This window comes from Ovis canadensis, chromosome 14, assembly GCF_042477335.2.
Source record: "Ovis canadensis isolate MfBH-ARS-UI-01 breed Bighorn chromosome 14, ARS-UI_OviCan_v2, whole genome shotgun sequence".
In the NCBI taxonomy this organism is placed as follows: domain Eukaryota; kingdom Metazoa; phylum Chordata; class Mammalia; order Artiodactyla; family Bovidae; genus Ovis; species Ovis canadensis.
In genome coordinates, this window is record NC_091258.1 from 24365357 (window position 1) to 24387292 (window position 21936).

The window sequence follows — 21936 nt, forward strand, 5'->3', positions numbered from 1 at the left end:
ATGGACATGTGCTTGGGTAAACTCCAGGAGCTGGTGATGGACAGGGAGGCCTGGAGTGCTGCGGTTCATGGGGTCGCAGAGTTGGACATGACTGAGCGATTGAACTGAACTGTGCTGGGCGCTCACATATTGCTACAAAGGTGACTGAGGCATGGTCCACCCCTCAGGGGATTATACTTTAGTGGGGTTAGCAGGAATACTAATATCTATCTGTCAAACAAGCAGACTTATTAAATGAGTGTCAGTAGAGTTCCAGTGTGGCCACACAGGAATCAGTAAATAGATTGCACAGGGTTTGAGCAAAGTGTCTGTGAAGAGGTGGTACTCAGCCAAGTCTAGAGGGATGAATAGAATTCCGGGTGGGGCGAGGAAGATGGAGGAGAAGGGAGAGGACCACACAGCCTAAGGGTCAGAAGGACCGGCACCAGGAGGTGGATGCCGTTGCCTAGGGTGGCCCTGGTGCAGGGAGCGGGCAGGGAGGAGGAGGTGGGTCTGGTTGGCAAATGCTGCTTAGAAACCATGGAAGGGTTTGAGGGGTCATGATGATCCCACATGTGACAGCCGGGGAGGCCCTGGGTCTTAAGTCGGCCAAAGCTGAGAAGGGGACCGGGAAGGGAGAGCCTCGGGCCTTGGAGGTGAGGAGCCCATGTGCCTAGCCTGCCCCTGAGGACACCGTCTTCCACCGCTGCTGATCCAGTAACAGCGGGTGGCGGGTGATTTCCGGTTTTATCGGCCTCGGCCTGGTCAGCTGGAGTGGGGAGCGGGTCAGCGGCAGCAGCCCCCCTTGAGGTCTGTTTGCTTAGTCTGGAGAAAGCCTGATTGGTGTGTTTGTTCGCTGTTTGCCCATCATATGGCGGATGTTTAATGGTGAGGGAGTGGCAGAGGACATCAGCAGAGAGCTGGCCCAAATTCTGGAAGTTGGGAGCTTCTTCTGAGGGGCAGAAGACTTCCCTGGTGGCTCAGATGGTAAAGCGTCTGCCTACAATGCGGGAGACCCGGGTTCAATCCCTGGGTCGGGAAGATCTCCTGGAGAAGGAAATGGCAACCCACTCCAGTATTCTTGCCTGGAAAATCCCATGGACGGAGGAGCCAGGTGGTCCAAGAGATTGCAAAGAGTCGGACATGACTTTACTTTTACTTTTCTGATGGGGCAGGAGTGCTCTAATTCCTTCATCTAAGTTGGGAAGCTCTCATGGTGAGAACGATGATGTGTTTCTGCTTCCATTACAGATGCCTTAGGGCCCCCTGGGCCATCTGGAGGAGTCAGTCCCAGCCGCCAGCAGTTCCAAGCAGCGCACATGCGCCCGGTGGGCTCCCGCTCTGCCTCCGGCTCCTGCTGACGCACCTGGGAACCCCGTCCCCCAGCATCCCCACCCGACGTCCTGGTCTGCAGCCCCCCTACCTGAGCCATGGAGGCCCCCGAGGTCCCCGTGGGCTCGCTGATTGACTTTGGGGCCGAGCCATCTGCTTCCTCGCCGCTGGAGGCGCCGCCCCCGAAGCTGCAGGATGGGGATAGCTCCCCGGAAGAGGGAGCCTCGGAGAGCGAGACCACGGAGTCTGCGGACAGCGAGAACGACATGGGCGAGTCTCCCTCTCACCCGTCCTGGGGCCAGTACCGCCGCTCCTCCTCCAACGAGTCCTTCTCCTCCAACCAGAGCGCTGACTCGGCCAAGGATGAGGAGCTGCTGGAGCTCCGCGAGTTCATGCGCGGCTACGTGGAGAAGATCTTCTCCGGAGGGTAAGCCCCAGCCCTCACCCGCCGCTGGCACCTCCCTGGCTCAGCACCACACGCTGCCTGCAGATCCCCTTGGGGAGGTTTCCCCCCGCTCAGGGCTGGGCTTTGCTTCCTCTGCATCTGAGGTGAGCCCCCGTGGGCATGCCTTCCAAGGTGTTGTAGCTGACAGCGAATTAGGGGTGCTGTAAGGCCAGAAGGTTTCAGGTACCAATGCCTCTTGCTACCATGACTCAGCTGCTAGGATGGGGACTTGCCCTCGCACCTTTCTCCCACCTCGCTTTGGTGGCTTCTGATGGTTTGAACCAGGAGCATAGATAGCTGTGCAGAAGCAGAGGCTGGACCTGGGAATCTGTTTCACAGCTGTTACCAGCTCAGCAGGGGAAAGGGAAACACGGGTTCAGTTCAGGCCTCAGGTCTCGATGCTGCTCTTGCATCTTTGCACAGCAGCACGTGAAATGCTGAAGGTCCCTCCTCAGGACCTGCAGCATCAGCACCAATGGATTGTTAGAAACGCAGAGTCGTGGGTCCCAGCTGACCCCCTGAGTCAGAATCTGCTTTTAACAAGGCCTCTGAGATGGGCACATGTGGCCTGAGGAGCTCTGGCCAAAGGAACCCTTTTCCAGCTTCGTTAAAGTGTAAGAAGGATTTCTGCCTGTTGACGGCACACGGCGAGGATGTTGTTTCCTGTTGTGCTTTAGCCCCTCAGTGGTGAACTGGCAGGGTGATTTCCACCTTTGGCAGATGTGGCTCAGTTTTCTCTGTGGTTGGAGAGGAAAAGAGTTTATTAGCATCCCAATAATTGTCCATCCCCCAAATGCTTTTATGTGTGATTTTGAGTGCATTCTGGGATAGCAGTAGATGTGGCTTCCTACTTATTTTGTTTGACTCACACTGAAATTAGTCAGCTTTCTCCAAGTACACCCAGTTAATGAAAAGGGGAGAAAGCCCAGAAGCTCACTGACTTGCCAGGAAGGCCAATCGAGATTTGTGGCAGCCTGTCTGTCGGCAGTATGGAACCTGGACAACTGAGTCAGATGTCTTTTCAAGAGCATTCATTCCAAAGCTCCATGCACATGCCTGGCAAATTATTATGTTTCATCTGGTGTTGGTATTTTGGGATAAATCAGGCCAAGATGTTTTCTATGAAACCTTAAATAAATGAAATTACAAAAGCCAATTGATCTTCAGCCTTCTGCTACCCCAATTTAGTCATTAGATTGGAGGTAGAGTACTGCCCCGCCCCCCCACGAAAGTGATTAGAAGTGGTTTAGATCAGGTGAGCATGTTGTCCACCCTGGTGGTGGTGACTCGCAGGCCTGGGGCCCCCTCCCCGATCTTCACCCCTCAGACACAGAGCTGGGGAGCATCAGAGAGCAGACTGGCCCTTCAGAAGTGAGTGGAATAAGCAACGAGGCCTTCTGATGGCTGGAGGGGCCTCAGACCGTGGGCTCCGTATGTCCTGCTGAAACTGAGCAGGTTAGGAATTCTTAACTCCAGTGGGTGGCTCCATACCTCATCAGCTCTAAAGATGAGGGGAGGTCAGGTGAGTTGGAGAGCCCAGCTGTCCGAGGCTTGTGGACCTTGTGAGTGCCCATCGCACTCACTGCGATGGGTGGTCTCGTGGGCTTTGGAGCCAGGAAGTCTACATGGGGCTCCTGCTTGCTATTCCCCAGTTGTGTCTGACCCTCCAGCCAGGGTCCTCATCTTGGAAACAGCAATAAACCCATTGCTCTCAAGGTTGCCCAGAGGCTAGAATGTGCCTCTGCACTTGGTGGAGTGCAGTCCATTGGGGAGCCGAGGCGAGGATCGGGGTCCAGGGTCCAGCGTCGCCTGCACTTAGGTGTGCTGTCCTTCCTCTTCCCCGACTGTAGTCCTTTTAGTTCCAGAGGATTAAAGCTTTCCTGTCTTTCTCCTCTGCCCTCTTCTCCAGGGAGGACTTGGACCAGGAGGAGAAAGCCAAGTTTGGCGAGTACTGCAGCAGCGAGAACGGGAAAGGCCGGGAATGGTTTGCCCGGTATGTGAGCGCCCAGGTAAGGGGGTGACAGGGCTGTCACCTGCTCGGGAGAAACGACCCCACCGGAAAAACATGTGAAGCTCATCTAGAGATGTTTCAAAAAGGCCTTTTTAGAATAGTGGAAGATGCAGCCTGGCCTCTCAGCCACATGAAATTCCAGATATGTTCGTCTTTTAAGGACAAGGACGTGGGCTGTGTCCCCGCATGTTTTTATTAAAGAACCCACGACATTCAGTTTTCGTAAAGTATTGAAGACAATGACAGCCGTGGAAGCTCAGATGAGAAGTTTTGTAAATAGCCAATGGGTTCTTTTTTGTTTTTCCTGTAAAATGGATGAAGTTCTTAGTTTTTAAAGTACTTTTTACTAACATAACTTTGCAAAGCAACTATGCTCCAATAATAAAATTTATTAAAATGTATTTTTTTATCACAACTAATTTATTCTCACAAGAAAAATTAGAAAATGCTGGTAAGCAAAAGTAGAAAAAGTGCCCATAAATCCCCTATCCAAAAAATAGCCAGCCTTGTCACCTTGGGGTCGCATCCTTCCATACTTCCCCATGTGTGGGTGAGTGGGTAAAGTTCCTAGCTTTTAAAATCTCACAAAGAGACACAGGGAATGATGTGGGGCGGTCTGGGGGCAGGGCAACCCTTCGCTGAGTCCGGGTCTCTGTGGAGCAGGGCTCATGTTGGGCCCGAGCGGGGCTGCACTTAGAGATGCTCGGCACTTAGAGAAGTGGTGGTGAGCCTCCAGCCCCTCTGAGCCGAGCAGAGCTCTGCCAGCGGCTGCCTGACCATCTGCCCTCTTCCTGGACAGCGCTGCAACTCCAAGTGCGTCTCAGAGCCCACCTTCTACCGCCTGGTGCAGTCCTTCGCGGTGGTCCTGTTCGAGTAAGTGATGCTGTGGCTCAGAGCCTCCGTCCTAACTGCTCATCTTTCCTCCCTCCCCGCCCGAGACCCCAGTCATGAGTACCTGCCCCACACATGCGTCATCAGCTCGATTGCTCTGGCACTCCCCGGCATCTGCTGGGAGTCATGACCAGCATCTCACGGGAAAGTGCACAGTCCCCACCCGGCAGGAGAGGAGAGGGCCACAGCTGGGTGTGAGTCAGTTCCCCCCGCCCCACCTGTCTGGAGACAGGCTGTGATTCCACGGCCCGCCCTGTCCTCCTCCAGCCCAGATCGGGGTTCTCTGGACTTCCTGTAGTGACTTGCTCCACACACACTCTCATCACCCAGTAATGAGATAGCTGGATGATGTCACCTGCCCGGAGTCCTAGTGAGGCACTGCTGGGGCCTTTTGTCTCAGAGGGTGTCCTGGACCATGTGGGCTGGGAGGAAGCCCCCCGCCAACGTGTGGCCGTGGAGGCTGGCCGATGACTCGTGGGGCTCCTGCTCCTGAGGCCTGGGGCTTTAGGACTCGACCTGATTCAGACTCCCTGACTTGCTTCAGAGATGGACATGCCCTCTGCAGTGTGAACGGGAGGAGCCGTGTCTGCCCGGGGGTAACTAAGCAGTGACTTTAATCATGGGGCAGGTGCATGGGAAACTGGGGGCAGAGGGAAGCCCTGACTCTGATCTGACCGTCATTTAAACCCACTTGCCCCATCAACTCAGTGTGGCCTCAGAGCAGGTCCTGGTCTGTGGCTTAGGCTGTGGCCACTTTCCCCACCTTTTTCTCTTCCCCATGAACACAGGGCATGGACTGGAGGAAAACTGACAAAAGAAAGGAGCCCCTATTTTTCTTAACACTTACTCTGAATGTGCCAAGTTCCGGGTGTGCTCAGGAGGAATCCTGGCCTGGGTGGAGAGGCCTTGTGGAGGGAGTCAAGGGCCCACACTCTCTGGGGATGCGTTGGGAGTTGCACAGAGGTCGGGGGTCAGCATGCTCTCCCGCCCCGAGGACACTTCCACCTCCAGACATTTGTATCTATAGGAACTTTCATGAATGTATACTGCTTATAGATGGTGTCACATATGCTATGCCCCATATGGTAACATGCTTATCTAATTCTCCATTTTTCTTTTAATTATTCCTTAAATAAGTACACTGGGTGGTTGGGGGAGTTAAATTTTAAACACAGACTCCTTCCATGACTTTGTTTGTGAGCATATTTTTTTTATGGTTGCAAAAAAAGTTATAGAAATGTAGCTTTTTAGATTTATTGGATTATTTTTATGTTAAATGATAAAGTGGCCCTCATCCCACTGTTTAGATAATGTCTGTTGATTTTCTTTTTTGAAATACTTATCTGAAGTGAAAAACTAAACAGGAAAGAAAGTGCATGAGGGAACAGAATGGAAAGGCACCGAAGCCTAGGAGGAAAAGGAAAGGTTCTCTCACTTCTGGTCCATCTCCCAGCGATAACCCCACTTTGAATAACGCACGCGCCAGCAAGGACATGCTTCTTCTAAAAGTACAGTCCCCTACGTTTGCATTCAGTGGTGCGTCTGCCATGGCTACTGCTGCTGCTGCTGCTAAGTCGCTTCAGTCGTGTCCGACTCTGTGCGACCCCATAGATGGCAGCCCACCAGGCTCCCCCATCCCTGGGATTCTCCAGGCAAGAACACTGGAGTGGGTTGCCATTTCCTTCTCCAATGCATGAAAGTGAAAAGTGAAAGTGAAGTCGCTCAGTCGTATCTGACTCTCAGCGACCCCATGGACTGCAGCCTTCCAGGCTCCTCTGTCCATGGGATTTTCCAGGCAAGAGTACTGGAGTGGGGTGCCATTGCCTTCTCCGGCCATGGCTATGAGGTGTTGTAATATATGAATGCATGACTATACCAAGATTTACTCAGCACCTGCCCTGTTAATGGGCTTTAGCTGATTCCTCCTTTTCTTTTCTAATTCATGGTACTGCAGTGGACATCCAAAGAAGGCAATGGCACCCCACTCCAGTACTCTTGCCTGGAAAATCCCATGGATGGAGGAGTCTGGTAGGCTGCAGTCCATGGGGTCACTAAGAGTCGGACACGACTGAGTGACTTCACCTTTACTTTTCACTTTCATGCATTGGAGAAGGAAATGGCAACCCACTCCAGTGTTCTTACCTGGAGAACCCCAGGGACAGGGTTGCCTGGTGGGCTGCTGTCTATGGGGTCACACAGAGTTGGACACAACAGAAGCGACTTAGCAGCAGCAGCACCAGTGGACATCATTATAGCTTTGCAGCTACAGATTCCCAGGGGCAGGCAGGTCCTGCTTTTGAAGATTTTTCCCCTTTTTTTGTTTGCTGAGTTGAATGGATCCATGTGTATCTCATACTCTAAATATAGTAAGTACAGTCCTTTACATCTCTAGGACATCTTCTAGCCTAGCGCAGGCTCTGGTATGTAATCGATTACCTTGATTTTCAGCAAGTGGTATAGGGTAGGTAGGTATTCATATTCCCAGTCATTCTCAAAGTGCTATCTCTGGGCCAGGAGCCTCAGAACATCAGCTTCCCAAGGCAGTTTGTTAGAGATGCATGTTCTTGGGCCCTGCCTGAGACCTGCTGACCCAGAGACTCCAGGGTGGACCCAGAAATCCACATCTTAACACGCTCTCCAGGTGACCCTGGTGCTGCCCACGTCTGCGTATCACCCAAGCCCATGCTCCTTCCCGAGAAGTAGGGCCAGATGCAGGTGTAGGCCTGAGATGCGAGGCCCATCCTCCAGTTCTGGGGCTGCCCTTTGGGGCAGGGTCGAGCTTCCTGGGCCCTGGCTGTCCCACCTTGACAGTGAAAGAGGCCTGGTAGATGGATGGCGAGGGCCTTCCCACCCAGAATCAGACCTTCTCCCAGGCTGTGTCCCTGGACCCGGGGAGCTCTTTCTGTGGCTTCTCCTCCAGAGCATCAGGTGGGTGAGGTAACAGTTAGACGTGTCTGTGAGTATGCTGGTCCTCTCAGGAACATGCAGAGGGAATCGGGTCGGGGGACCCATCAGCCAGTCACCGCTCTCCCCGTTTCAGGTGTCACCAGATGGATGACTTCGGGCCCGCCAAGAACCTCATGACCATGTGCTTCACCTACTACCACATCGGTGAGGCCCTGGCGCGGCTCACGGGGAGGGCAGACCCTCACCTTCCAACGCCCATCGAGTGGAGATTTCTTTTTTACTTAGTTTTTACTTTTTAACTGCACTGCGTAGCATGTGGGATCTTACTTCCCTGACCAGGGATCGAACCCACAGCCCCTGCAGTGGAAGCACAGACTCTTTATCACTGGAACTCCAAGGAAGTCCCCAAGTGAGGATTTCTTAAGGCAAAGCTGCGGGGCACCCAGAAAACAAAGGGAGCTGGTGTTAGGGTGGGGTTGAGGAAGAGGGAGACTCCTGGAACAGGAGGAGAAGGGTCGGGAGGCTGAGGGTCGGGAGGCTGAGGGTCGGCTATGAGGAAACGAGAAGGTGGACACATGGGGCAGGATGCTTCAGGTGGATGCTGGGATGGCTGGTGTGAGGATGTGCAGGTCTCATATTCTGGGTGAATGTGAATGCAGGGTCAGCTGTGGACAACGGTGAAGAGGAGCAGCTGGGCTGTGGGCTGGAGCTGCCTCTGAGCAGAGGGCAGGTTGATCTGTGCTGGCTCATGGCCCTGGGGCCTCGCGGTACATCGCAGCTAGAGGGCTCCCCTGTTAAGCTCCTTGAGCTGCAACCACAGGCGCTTGTTCAGGCCTCCTTAAGGAGACAGCTTCTGGGAGCCCACTCAGGGGCTGGAGCTGGGTCAGGGCAGCACTGGCACCGTGGGTTCACTCTAGCATCCCCTTCCTCTGCATCTCAACTCCATCCTACTGGCCACTGGCCTGACTCCTCAGCTTGGGGCCCTTTGGCCTGAGAGAGCAACCTGGGCCTGCGGGGCTGCCTGGACCTTGGTCGGTACACAGCCTTGGGGAGGGACATTCCTCCTTTCTCCTGGCTGCCCTCCTCTAGCATCTCCTGTGCCCAACACCCTCCTGTTTCAGGCCGAGCCCAGGTGCCACTCAGCACACTCTGTGCTGCCCTCTACCTATGTGCGCTGCGCACCCACCTTCTGGACTCACTGCTTCTTGGGGGCTGGGTCCCTGCCTGTTTCCTCTTCTGTCCCTGGTGACCCCTGGCTGACCTGGACACAATAGGTGCCTAGGGACTGCCTGAGAGCGCAGGGGCCCAGGCCCTGCACCTTCTTGAGGGCATCCCTGAGCCCCTCGCTTCCCATCAGCTTGTCCAGTGATGGCGGAGGCGGTGACCCTGGCCTCTGTGGTTCCAGTCGGTTCTCATCGCTCTCCCACCGCCAGGTAAACCGCACCTGCTCCCCATGGAGTCCAAGGAGAAGCCAACTGGGAGCATCGACTCCTACCTGAAGTCAGCCAACAGCTGGTTGGCGGAAAAGAAGGACATTGCCGAGCGGCTGCTGAAGAACACGTCGGCCAAGACGGAGAACGTCAAGGGCTTCTTTGGGCTGGAGACCAAGCCCAAGGGGCCCCCAGTCAGGAGGAGCGAGTGAGTGTGCCCTGTGTGCGCCCCTCCCCGGCCACGGGTGTGACCAGGAGGCTGCTCCCTGGCCTGGTGACGGAAGCACCTCAGCCTCCTTGGCTGTCGTTGGGGCTTGAGAGCCGCTCTGGGAAGCGCAGCTGCTTCCCCGCCCTCCAGAGTTTTCCACATCTCAGTTCTAAAAGACTGGCGATTGGTAAATGTAGCATTGATTTCATGCACATGCTCTCAGAAAACCACCTAAATGTACACATGGGTCATGAGACATAATCCTGTTTAAGCAATGTTGAAGGGTTCTTTGGGAAACTGGGGCCAGGGGATTGTTTTGTCACTTCTGTGGTTTCTCTCCCCAAGGGAGGAAGAGGGCAGACCCCAGGAGAAGCCGCGGAAGACGGGTGAGTGCCTCCTGGGCCCCAGGGCTGTGGGCGCCCGGGTGGCACCACTGCAGCCCCTCGGGGCCTTAGCTCAGCCCACAGCAAACCAGCAACCCCCCCTGGGCAGGTGCCCACACATCTGGGGCTCCAGCTCCCCGTAGCAGGAGACACTGTCCTGCGTGATTCCCCAGTTGCCCCTGCTCCAGCCTGTAATCTAGTACTGAATTTCTATTGAAAAACCACTTCTCTGGGGACCAACTCCTCATCATAGGGACATCAAGGAATATTTCTGGGGTGGGGGAGCCATTTGTGGGGCCCTCTCTGGACTGAATCCTCAGGGCCAGGCCTGAGCATGTCGTTACTGATGTGGGCCTCAGGGCAGGTGCCCTGGAATTTCCACTGCGTGTCTATGTGACTCTGGGGGCACATGGGGCCTGCTGGGAGGGCTGCTGGGGCGGTTTGCCCCGCTCAAGTCTCCCTCCCCGTCCCACAGTGACTGTGTGCAGCCCGGAAGAGGAGAGGAAAGGAGAGAAGATCTACCTGTACACACACCTGAAGCAGCAGCCCATCTGGTAAGGCCACCCTCCACCTGTGGCAGCAGCCGCCAGCTCCATAGAAATGACAATAGTGAGTGTTGGCGGGGATGCGGGGAAATTAGAACCTCATACACTGCTGGTGGGACTGTCCGAGGCAGCAGCAACTCTGGAAGACGACCTGGCAGTTCCTCAGAGGTTAAACAGAGTTTTACCCCAAGACCCAGCAATTCTACTCCTGGGTAGATGTGCAAAAGAATTGAAAACGGGTACTCAGGCAAAAATCTGTGCACATACATTCATGACACGCTATTCATAAGAGCCCAGAGATGGGAACAACCTGATGTCCGTCCATGCAGATGCACACAGTGTGGGCTGTTGCTCAGCCACGTAAAGGAATGGGGCACCCACACCCGCCACAGCGTGGGTGGACCTGGAAACCATTATGCCAAATGACCAAAGCCAGGCCCAAAGGACCATGCAGTGTATTTACATAAAGTGTCCAGGAGGCAAAGCTCTGGAGACAGTGAACTGGTGGTTGCCAGGGTCCGGGGGAAGCAGGGAATGAGATGATGAAAAGGTCCCGGAAACAGACAGCGGTAATAGTTGCACAGTTGCACAAGTCCATGGATAGACCACAACCCAACCCACTGAGTGGTAGACTTTGAAAGTGTGGGTTTTCTGGTATGTAAATTATGTCCTAGTCCAGCTGCTTTAGGAGAGGGAAATGGCAACCCACTCCAGTTTTCTTGCCTGGAGAATCCCAGGGATGGAGGAGCCTGGTAGGCTGCTGTCTGTGGGGTTGCACAGAGTTGGATATGACTGAAGCAACTTAGCAGCAGCAGCCGCCAGCTGTTTTACATAATAAATACCATACGCACACAAAGGCCATGGAGTGGGAAACCCATGGTCAGGGAACACTCCACCCTCTGCTGTGAGCACACCCTCGTCCCTCCAGAGCCTCTCCGTCCACGTGTTTTATTTTATTTACTCACAAGTTGGAGGCAGATTAGCATTTGGAACCCAAAGGGTGTCAGACGCTCCCCTCCCATGAGGAATACCGTCTAGCGGCATGAGAGCTTGGCACAACAGGACAGGGCGTGGGAGCTGTGTAGCCGGCCAGAGCTGGGCGGCAGCTGGCTGGAAACCTGTGGCCCCAGGCTGCAGGGCCAGGCTCGGGTGGCAGCAGGGAGAAGCCCACCAGCCTGGGGCCCACGTCCATGATTTAACTCAGGCCCCTTTGGGCTCAGCTAGGCTACTGTCTTACCTTCTGCTTCAGGGCTCAGCACACTTTTCTGTGGAGGGCTGGGTGATAAATCTTTTAGGCTTTACCAGCAACCACTCTACTCTGCCTCTGTAGTGCAAAAGCTGCCATGGACAGGATGTAAGTGGGTGATCGTGGCTGTGAGCCCTTAAAACTTGATTTACACAAAGACACAGAGGCCTGAGTTTGTCCCATGTGCCATAGGTTTGCCGACTCTGATCTTTGGGAAGAATGGTTCTGTCTTGTGCGACCCTATGAGCGTATCTGCTCTCTGCACATGGCCTGTCCCTGCCAAGTTCCCATTTCTGTTAATAGATGCTGCTGTAGAAAAGCAGGTCTCCTTGAGGCCTCTGCTTCCTGTTGGGAGTCTCAGTGGGAGACCGAGAAGGGGAAGTAGCTTCATCCATGTCCTACAGGTGAAGGTTCCACCTTCCCAGATTATAGGTCCTAGGAGACATGCAGATGACTGCCAAGGCCCAGGAAACCAGCTCCATTGAGGATAAAGGCACATAGACCCTTCTGGGCCACGTGGAACTAAAGAGGCAACTAAAGAACCTTTTGATGAGGGTGAAAGAGGAGAGTGAAAAAGCTAGCTTAAAACGCAGTGTTAAAAAACCTAAGATCATGGCATCCAGTCCCATCACTTCATGGCTAATAGCAGGGAAAAAAGTGGAAACAGTGACAGATTTTATTTTCCTGGGCTCCAAAATCACAGTGGATGGTAACTGCAGCCATGAAAATAAAAGTCACTTGTTCCTTGGAAGGAAAGCTATGACAAACCTAGACAGCATGTTAAAAAGCAGAGACAATGATTCACTGACAAAGATTCATACAGTCAAAGCTATGGTTTTGCCAGTAGTCATGTATGGATGTGAGAGTTGGACCATAAAGAAGGCTGAGCACTGAAGAATTGATGCTTTCAAATTGTGGTGCTGGAGAAGATTCTTGAGAGTCCCTCAGACTGCAAGGAGATCCAACCAGTCCATCCTAGAGAAAATCAACCCTGAATATTCATTGGCAGGACTGATGCTGAATCTGAATCTCCAATACTTTGGCCACCTGATGCTAAGAGCCAACTCGCTGGAAAAGACCCTGATGCTGGGAAAGAATGAAGGCAGAAGGAGAAGGGGCGACAGAGGATGAGGTGGTTAGAAAGCATCAGTGACTCAACGGATGTGGATATGAGCAAACTCCAGGGGATAGTGGAGGACAGAGGAGCCTGGCGTGTGCAGTCCATGGTTGCAAAGAATCGGTCATGACTTAGCAACTGAACAACATGGGCCTGTGACCCACTGTGTTCCCATCTTGTCTGTCTTGCAGGCACACACTGAGGTTCTGGAATGCAGCTTTTTTCGATGCCGTCCACTGTGAGAGGAGAAAGCGGTCTCCCACGACCAGGTAGGAGCCAAGTCCAGGCCTGCTTTGCCTCGGGAAAGAGGACCAGGGAGAGGCTTTTTTGTCCCGTTTCTGAAGAGGAGAGCAGAAGGACAGAATGGCTGAGTCCTCGCGTCTTGTGTTTCTCCCTCGAACCCTTCTGGCTCCGGTGCCCTGCAAGCTGCCTGAAGGGTCCTGGGCGCACAGCTTCTGGGTGGGGGCCCAGCTTGCATGAGCGCTTCTTCCCCTGGGGCTCTGGCATGACTTGGCCTGACCCTCCTCAGAAATGCGAACTCCCACTGAACGAAGCCCCTGGGGCCCCCTTGGACCCACTCGGACTGTCTCTGTAAGAACCCAGGCTCTTGAGCTGGGACCCTGGCTGCAGAATTCATGTCTGGGGAAGGCAGTCTCTACTTTCAGCTGCCTCCTCTGGGCTGCAGCTTCCCCAGGGCCCCTTTGGAGACCCCACTTTGTAAACCATCAGCAGCGAGGAGTGTGCATTGGGGCTCAGTGAGCCAAGGTTGGCGCCTGCTGTGTGCAGCAATGGGGCAGGGAGGGGGCAGCAGCCTCCCAGGCCTGGGTCACTACCCCTCCAGTCATGGGACTTTGAAGTCTCTGCATCTCTTCTTGTTAATGAGATGAACCCCCTTCTTCTCTAACACTGGGGAGACCTCAGAACCTTTCTCCCGGCAGGAGAGAGGGCAGAACCTGCTGGTTAAGACTTCAGTCCACTGGGACTTAGGGGATCTTAAGTGAAATCTTTCTTTTGGAGGGGGAAGTCAGTAAACCTTCATGGGGGCGGGATGGCCTGCTGTGGCTGTGTGTCCTGGGAAGCAGGGAAGCACGTGGGGGAAGAGGTCCTCGACCATTCCTTAGGATTCTAGACAGAATTCTCTGCTCTGCTGGGAGACGCAGACACAGGAAACGCCTGTAGGCGAGGGGCATCTCGTGTTGCTTTGCTCTCCGACTTCTCGGCCAGCGCCCCCCACCCACCCGGAACCCCGTCTTCATCTCCGTCTCTGCTGTGATAACCCTCCTTCCGCGCTTGCTCTCTTTTTCCATCCACATATCTTGCATGAGTTTGACATGTTCCTCTGTTTACCTGTTTCTGCTGCCGCTCCAGAGGGGATGCTGGAGAGGAGGAGAAGAAGAGGTGTGTGTCCACGTGCCTGTCCCTGGACAGTGCGGGGCCCTTCTAGGGCCACTGGGGGAGGGCACCCAGGTGCAGGTGGGACTCGCAGCTGGCGGGCCCAGCGCTGGGACAGGCTGATGATGGTGGGGAGCTAGCCCATGACAGAGACTTCAAAATGGACAGGAGGCAGACACAGCCCCCAAGAACCCTGCAAGGCCTGGCGTGTGTCCCGAGAGGAAGGGACAGTGAGGTCCAGAAGGTCAACTCTGACCGTGAGTGAGCCAGCCTCCACGGGCCGCTCTGGCCCTCCAAGCAGACCCTGAAACCACACCCTCGGGGTCACTTGTTGCCCACTTGGTTATTGATCCTGGCTGGAGCCGCCAGTGCGGCCAGAGGACCTGTCTCTATAGTCATGTCCAGAGGCGTGTGAGCTCTGGCAGACCCTCGCCCACTCGGACGAGTCTGAGGGTCCCAGAGAAAGGACAGCTGCTCCATGCCCCCGGCCACTGAGTGATGTGGGGCCTGTGCGTGTCAAGGGCCCCTGAAGGCAAATGTCTAGGACTGGCTGTTTCCTGCGAGCCCACGATGGGCTCTGACTTTGTTTGAACTTGATATGTGTTAGATTGCTTCCTAAGATATTTTTAGAGTTAAAGACCTGCCTATTCAGAATATAATTTCTGATAACAGTGCTTTTTTTAAATTTGGTGGAAATTTCCCAAAGCATGCTTCCTTTAATCAGTGATGTATTTTTAGTGCTTATTGTTCTATGTGAAATCTTGTCTTTTTTTTTTTTTTTCCCAATGCAGCCTTATTATGGCTTTAAAAGGAGCGCTTAAGCACAGCAGCTACCTCCGTTCATAAAAAGCCCCCGAGTTCCCACAGTCTCTCTAAGGGAGAGGGTGATTAACCAGCTTTCCCAGCACCATGGCCGAGGTTTGAGAGGGTCAGAGCATCGTGGCCTCTGAGCCTCATGAGGGCAAGTGACTCTGTGGCCCTCACAGGCCTTCTTCCCCGGGGCAGGTGTGGTCTGGCCATGCACCTCCTAGACCTGCCCCCCAGGACACCCTGAGACTGGAGGACCAGAGTTCAGCTCTGGGTCCTTGGGCAACCTTGTGTCTCCAGCTTGATTCCTCTCTGGCAAAGTCGGCTGATAACGCCGTCAGCATCCTCTTTGTTCTCAGGAGGTCTGTCCTGTAACCTGCTCATCACATCCAGATTCTCACTGTGGCATTTTAGACACATGACCTGCTCTCTTGTGGTATTAGACTTCCACCAATATTGGACGTTGGACTCAGTTTTAAAGAACTGATTTGATTGTAGGCATCCCCTGATTGACCTTCTGCCTATTTCATCAGAGATCAGATTAAGTGTCCCAACTCTAGTCCTCACCACAGCAAAAAAAGTCACCTCTGCATCTACTGTCAGGACTACTGTGCCGCACAACTGCAAGGGAGCCACTTCCACATGGGATGGGGTTGCACAGTGCACGACCTGTGCAGCTGTACCCAGCGAGCCGGGTGGTGGTTTGGGGATTTAATGCCTGGACAGTCCTAAGGGCATCTACCAGGGGAAAGGGGATGGGAAGGAGCGTGGAATGGGATCAGCATAGTGCCTGGAAGCGCCTTCCAGGTGTCTTCGTGGCTGTTCTGCTAGCCTGAGGGGACTGGAGTGACACCTCCTCCTGCCTCTGCTGCGCCGTGGTGTCCTGTGGTTCCCACTCAGCTGCACCAGCACCAGTGGCCTCCCTCAGCCTGAAGAGGGAGAGGAGTCGAGAGTTGATGTTCTTGGTTCTGTTCGACTTCCTTTGGCTTCTCCATCACCCTGACCCCCCTCATACTCCCTCTTCTCTCCCTTTTATCTTTTTTTCTCTCAACCCTGTTTTAATCAGACTCCTTGTCCAGAGTGTAATTCTTAAGGGAAAGTAGGCATCTACTCATTTCCCAGATGGCCATGGGGCTGTCATGCCTGGGGAATGGGGGGTGGGCTGGTTGAGGGGCTGACTTCCCTGGGCCACAGAGACTAGTGATGCTCTGCTGTAAGGGGAGGGGCCGATGCCCTGCGGGGTCGGGTGGCCTGGGCTCTCACTCGTGGACACAGCTCCTTAGGCTCAGAAGAGCACCCTCCCTGCCTGAGCCCTGAGCCCTGACCCTATGCCCCTGCACCATGGTCCCTCCTCGTAGAGTTTCCCATCTTTGCATAGACGCTTTGCGCCATCTTCACTGTGGTCACAGGGTAGCAGTCACCGGCCCTGGGGCAGCTATGCAGGGCGGGCCTTGGCCATGAGGAAGCCAGGAGCAGAGTGAGTGGCCGAGCTGGGCCAGCCTGGCAGGCAGCATGTGGTCAGAGGCTGTGGACCCTGCTGGAGAGCCCAAGGTAGTGGAAGGGGAGCCCCAGGGCCTCCTTGCTGGGTTCTTGACTCCCACTTTTCTCAGACACCGGTGAGGCCCTGGCCTGTGCAGTTGTCCCTGCCTGTAACATGAGCTGTGGCCTCCTTTGTCCTTGAACCTTTGAAAAGGTGGGGGACGGGATTCTCATTTCCTAGAAAATGTTCTAGGCGACCGCTAAGCACACACCTTCTCAGGGCCCTGGGTCTCATCTCCACCAGGACAAGGTGATGAGTGTGTGTGTATCACTCCCCCGCCCCCTCGGGTAGGCTTCCTAGAAGCAGCACCAACAGCTCTTTGGCCCAGGAGTCCCCTCTGTGTCAGGGAGGCCAGCACCTGTAGGTCAGGGTAGGGGAGGGCTGAGCCGGGTGGTGGTTTGGGGATTTAATGCCTGGACGCGGGCCTGAAGCTCCCTGCTGCCCCTCCTGTGCTTGCAGGGAGCGGTGGTGCCACATGACCCAGGAGGAGCGGGACGACAGCCTGCGGTTCAACGAGAATATCACCTTCGGGCAGCTGGGGTGAGTGCTGCCACCCAGGGCAGCCTGGGATGAGAAAACTGGGCAGGCGGGGCTGGGTGCTGATACTGAGGCCCAGACTCAGTGAGGAGGGGCTGCTGGGTAAGATGCTTCTGGCGGGGGCTCCACTGGGGGAGCACCACCCTTATGATGTCACACGCCCCTGACTCAGGGTTGTTACCACCATGAGCTCTTAAATGTCTCAGAAGCACATGATTCACTCCATTTGGCCTCCACACCGTTTCACGGTGAGTGAAGCTGGCTGGCTAAGGAGGCAATTGGTTTTTACTTCTTTCTAATGATTCCTGGCAGGCTGCCTATTGGGCCCCCGGCTCCCTTCCCTCCCCACCCCGCGCCGCCCCAGGAGGTGGGGGGGTGCCAGCTCACGGCCATGTCCCCCCAGCACATTTACGCACAACATGCTGGCGTTCGGGCTGAACAAGAAGTTGTGCAATGACTTTCTGAAGAAGCAGGCGGTGATCGGCAACCTGGACGAGGGTGAGTGCCGGCCAGGTCGGCAGGGCTGGGGGTTCAGGAGCCAAGCGGGCGGCATGTAGGATCCCTGTCCCAATCAGAGAATTATCCCTGCTTTACTTAGAAATGGGATGTTATATGTTCCTGCTTGCCTAAGTGCGTGGGACACGTTTCCTTCCATTTGGAAACCCAGTTCTGCTAGGTAGGACTTGCTGGGGGGTCGGGGTGGGGGGAAGGGTTCTGCCCGGTCAGTGCTTAACAACAGGGTCCAAGTAAAGATGTAACTTGGCACTCAGACTCTGACCTTGAAAATGGACAGACTCTGGCCCCGAGTTGCCCTTCTAAGTGACCAGCATATGGCCTACCTTGATTTCTTGAACCACACTGCCCTGGGAGGTCTGGGGGCGGGAGGGTCGGAGGTCCTGAGGTTGGTTTTTCTAGAATCTCTGACTTCTGTAATGAAAGGAGATGCATTGCTGATGTCAACTTCCTTAATAAACAGCTGGCCTTTCTGCATCATCCCACATGATGGGTACTGAATGCCTCTTCCTTGTCCCCCCAAAAGCCTTGCACTTAGACATGCATTTGGCTAGACCAGTATTGTCCAAAACTCCACCCTGCACCAAGTCAAAGAAGGCCAAGAACAGGCGGCCTCAGGAGGTGCCCTGGACAGCCTCATGGTGCTATCATCGGCCCTGTCACACAGCACAGGGTAGAGCACCATGCCCCCACCATGTCCCCACCAGGACCCAAGCCTGGGTCCTGTGACACGTTCCTCCGCCCACACCAGGCTACTGGGCCTACTGGCCTGCCCTCTGTAGCATCATTTCTGTGGGAAGATGCAGCCTGGTTCGCAGGAGACCACATCCAGGCCGCGGGCACACCTGCGGAAGCTCGCACTCACCATGCCTGTGAGAAGACCCTGCCTGTCTGTGTCGCCTTCTCCCTCATAAGGAATAACGTTGTTTTCTCTTGCAGAGCAGTACAAGCTGCTGAGCGACCACATCGAGCAGATGGCCACTGAGTAGGCCACAGAAGGTGGCCCGAGACGCCCCCAGGAGGACTGCAGCTGGCTGTCACCCCCTCTGCATGACATCGGCAGCACCTATGCCGCCCTAGAACTAGCGGTTAGAAGAATCTGGTTGCCCGTCCTCCCCGCCTCCCTCTGCCTGTGTCTGCTCCCCACCTGCGTGCCAAAGTGCCCCTGGGATTACACAGCTAAAACCGAGGTGACTGTCCATACCCCCGAGTGGCAGGCCTGCGACCTGGGACTGAGGGGCCACAGAAGGAAGGATGCTGGGTCCCAGGCGGGCACGTGTCCATCACAGCCTCCTGCTGAGAAGATGGGGAGTGTGGGAAGGTAGGGAAGGACAGATGTGAGCTGGCACACGTCAGTCCCATGCCAGTGACATGGGCAGTTGGGAGTGAGGATCTGGGCCCCTCCCTGCAGGGCGGGACTGGGTTCCTTCCACAGCCAAGCAGAGCGGAGGTGGCCTCTGAGTGTCAATCTGGGCTGGTACTGGGTCTCCTTTCTGTGTGACAGGAAGCTCCAGGAAGAGAGAGACACCCTCTGTTTCAGGGCAGTAGAGAGTCCGAGGCAGTGGATGGCTTTCTTGGCTGCAGAAGTCCCAGCCACAGTCACGGGTGTGGGGTTCCAGGGACGTCATGGCTCCAAGTGGCTGTGTTGGACCCACGCGGCCCTCAGGTGTCTGTGTGAAGCATCTGAGATGTTCCTGGTCAGCTGACCGCTTGCTTCTGGGGCAGAGAGACTTCCACCACTCACTCCCTGGGGCCGTCTTCATCTGGCCATGATGAAGCCCAGAAAAGAGAATTTTCTTCAGTAGCTTCAAGACATCTGCCCTTTCTAAAAGCAAACAGTGCTGCTCTTTATTTTTAAAAGACAGAAAAATCTGTGTCAGTTACAGGCATCGTGGCCCAGGTGGCTTCTGGTGGGGACTGTGCGATTCGCAGGGTCAGGCTCTGGGGCGCTGGCCTTGCGAGGCCGGCGGGGCTCTGTCCTTCCTGCCCTAGCCGTCCATCCCGCGTTCCCGTTCCACCTCCTGCAGTACAACAGACATGTCTGAGACTCCGCCCTGCAGGCGGCACTTCACAGGTTCCCTCATGGGGGATGCCTCCCTGGAACGTTCCAGAGAAGAGCGAGTGTTGGCTGAGCTGAGCAACGCACGTCCTGGTGATCATAAGAGAGGCGATGGGAAACACGCGGGACTCGAGTGCACTGGTGTGAGATGTCCTGCCGGGAGGCAGGGAGTGGGGGCTTGGGCTCCAGGATCCCCGCTGTGTTCATGATGGCAGGCACACCCGTGTGCGTGTGCGTGTGTGTGTATGTGTGTGTGTGTGTGTGTGTGTATGCTGGCAGTCTCTCTGGCCACATCTCTAAACAAAGCACAGTCATGTGGCTGGTTTGCCTGTCCTATGTGGGGGTAGGTCACGCCAGCTGGAAACCGGCCCAGTGATCGGATATGTCTCTCCTGAATGCAGTTCAGAGAAATAACATCCAGCTCACAAGTGTGCAGGCCCTCCTCCAGTGCCTCCTAGAGGCGATGCTGCTCCTTCTAAGATGTTCAGCAACCCCCTGATGCTCTGTGCTGCCCCCCATTGAAGTCAGGGCCATGCCCAGTGAGCAGCTTGTCTGAGGCCCTTGAAGGGCCATCTCTGCACTGCGTGTCATTGGCTTTCTTAGTTTTTTCTTAGTGGTTAGTTGAAATGCATTAACATTTTATTCTAAGGTGCCCAAAAGACTTATCCTTGTATATATATGATTTGTGTGGAAGTGTGATTCACTCTGATTTCTGGAGGAAGACAGTAGCTTCCGGGCCTTTCCAGGGGTGCTGGGGAGTGGAGGGGTCTTTCCCCCTGGGTGGGGCGGGAGGACCCACGCAAACCAGGAAGGAAATGCAGCTTTGACTTCTCTGGGCTTTTCCAAGCACTTTCACTTCAGGATGATCCTGAGACCTTTTTTTTTTTCCCCATATAGGTCTCTTGCAATAGCAGTTGAAGGTAGAAACAAGGGTGGCTTTGGGTCTTTTCCCCTCCCCTTCTTCATATATTAATAGATCTAACTCCTGAGAGAGTAAGTCTGACCCCAAAACTGCTGCCAAAACGCTGAGCCCCATGAGGGGACACCACCAGAGACCACGGGCCTCACGGAGTGGCCGACGTCGAGGTGACTGGGAGGCTGCTTTGCTGTCTCCTCTTGGTGACTGTCTTTGTCTGAGTATGTCACCTCAGGGTGTCTGGCCAGTATCACCCAGAGGAGGCACAGTGTCCCTAGCAGAAGCTGGCCGCTTGCCTCGCTCACACTTCCTCTCTGTGACTTGATCTTCCCTGTGAGGCCCGGGCAGAGCAGATAGCCCCAGGCGGGTGCTCAGAGGTGCCAGCGTGTGCAGAAGTCTCACCCACCGCATGCCTAGGAGGCTCTGCAGAAAGCGCTCTGCTGGCCCTTCCTGTACACTCAGGGACTTCCTGTAGACTTAGGCTCAGGGCAGGAAGCATCGGGTCGCATCCACAGGTGAGTTCCCCATCCCAGCATGTTCAGCGTTCTAAGCCGGAGCTTCAAAGGCCTGTGTTAGCAATGACATGGCGGGCCTCCTGCTGTCTGCCCTTCAGGGCTCTGTGAACGTAATGAGCCCAGACAGCTGATTCTCCCAAGCGAAAAGTACCCTGCTTTGCAAACAGGATGCTGTTGAGATGTGGCTTTGTGTGTCTTCAGCCTTTGTTAGACTTCTAACAATATTGATAGGTGTTTAAGCTGCTACAAGAGGGACATGCTAACATTCAGATTGTATCTGCTGTGTGTGCATGTTTAACCAAAGGCAGAAGAACCAAGTTGTGATACTATAATTTATTTGTACAGTGAAATGAAGTAGACCGTGATTTTCCTATTGCCAAAAAAAAAAAAAACAAAAAAAAAACAAAACAGGCCAAGGAGCTCTTAATTTACCAAAAGGAGGACTAGAAAGAGAGTTCAATTTCTGAGATTTGTGCTCCAGTGAAACCTCGGAGGGTCAAGGTCACAGGTGAGCCCATGCTGGGTCAAGGATGGAGACCCAAGAATGGAGTTCACGCCGCCGCCTGACCTCTTTCCTCCTTCCCGGAGCCAGGGCTCACCTGTCCCTCCCCAGTTAGATGGTGACGTCCACTGCTGTGGAGAGAAGGTGGCAGCCTTGAGGTGTGTTTTTCTGCAGGCTGTTTTAAGTTGGTTAATTTATCACCCAGAGCACTGTATCCCAGCCTCCTGATGTGAGAAAAAGATGTGTTCACACCACAAAGGAGTCTGTCAGGGATTTTGTTGAACCCAGGTGACCACAACCAGAAGTCAGGGCCGCAGCTTTGAGCCTGACCTCCCTGGGTTTCACTGAGGCCTGACCGGTTGGCTTTTCAGTTAAGGAGCATCTGGCAGGCCCATGTGTGTGGTCAGATAAGCTGTGTGGCCAAATTACCTGCAACTTGAGACAGCTGGGAAGCCAGGGGGCAGAGTCATTTACCAGAGGAGTGGGGACACTGGGAAGGAAGGGGCCGGGGAAGGGCCCTGCTGCAGCCTCGGGGGAGGCGGCAGCAGCTGGGCCATCCCAGGCTGGTCACCCCGCTGGCTACTCACTTCTTCAGCCAGGGACAGAGCTGCGGGTTTGGGGGTCCACTGCCCCAGGGTTCTTCTTGTTCCCCCACTCACAG

General features: G+C 54.8%; 1 protein-coding gene across 4 annotated transcripts in view; it reads left to right on the forward strand.

The window, feature by feature from the left end:
- The window catches only part of KIAA0513 (KIAA0513 ortholog), a 60098-nt gene extending 38917 nt beyond the window's left edge, over nucleotides 1-21181 (forward strand). For 2 of the 4 annotated variants that reach the window (XM_069549662.1, XM_069549661.1), the window contains exons 2-12: nucleotides 1231-1738; nucleotides 3666-3765; nucleotides 4567-4640; nucleotides 7699-7769; nucleotides 8999-9203; nucleotides 9549-9589; nucleotides 10062-10140; nucleotides 12686-12763; nucleotides 16693-16773; nucleotides 17174-17268; nucleotides 18223-21181. In XM_069549662.1, the coding sequence (XP_069405763.1) occupies nucleotides 1410-1738; nucleotides 3666-3765; nucleotides 4567-4640; nucleotides 7699-7769; nucleotides 8999-9203; nucleotides 9549-9589; nucleotides 10062-10140; nucleotides 12686-12763; nucleotides 16693-16773; nucleotides 17174-17268; nucleotides 18223-18272 (1203 nt within the window). In that variant the 5' untranslated portion in view covers nucleotides 1231-1409 and the 3' untranslated portion in view covers nucleotides 18273-21181. Of the gene's footprint in view, nucleotides 1-1230; nucleotides 1739-3665; nucleotides 3766-4566; nucleotides 4641-7698; nucleotides 7770-8998; nucleotides 9204-9548; nucleotides 9590-10061; nucleotides 10141-12685; nucleotides 12764-16692; nucleotides 16774-17082; nucleotides 17269-18222 lie in introns of all 4 variants that reach the window. The other 2 variants (XM_069549664.1, XM_069549663.1) reach the window with 1 other exon arrangement.
- Nucleotides 21182-21936: the final 755 nt, after the last annotated feature.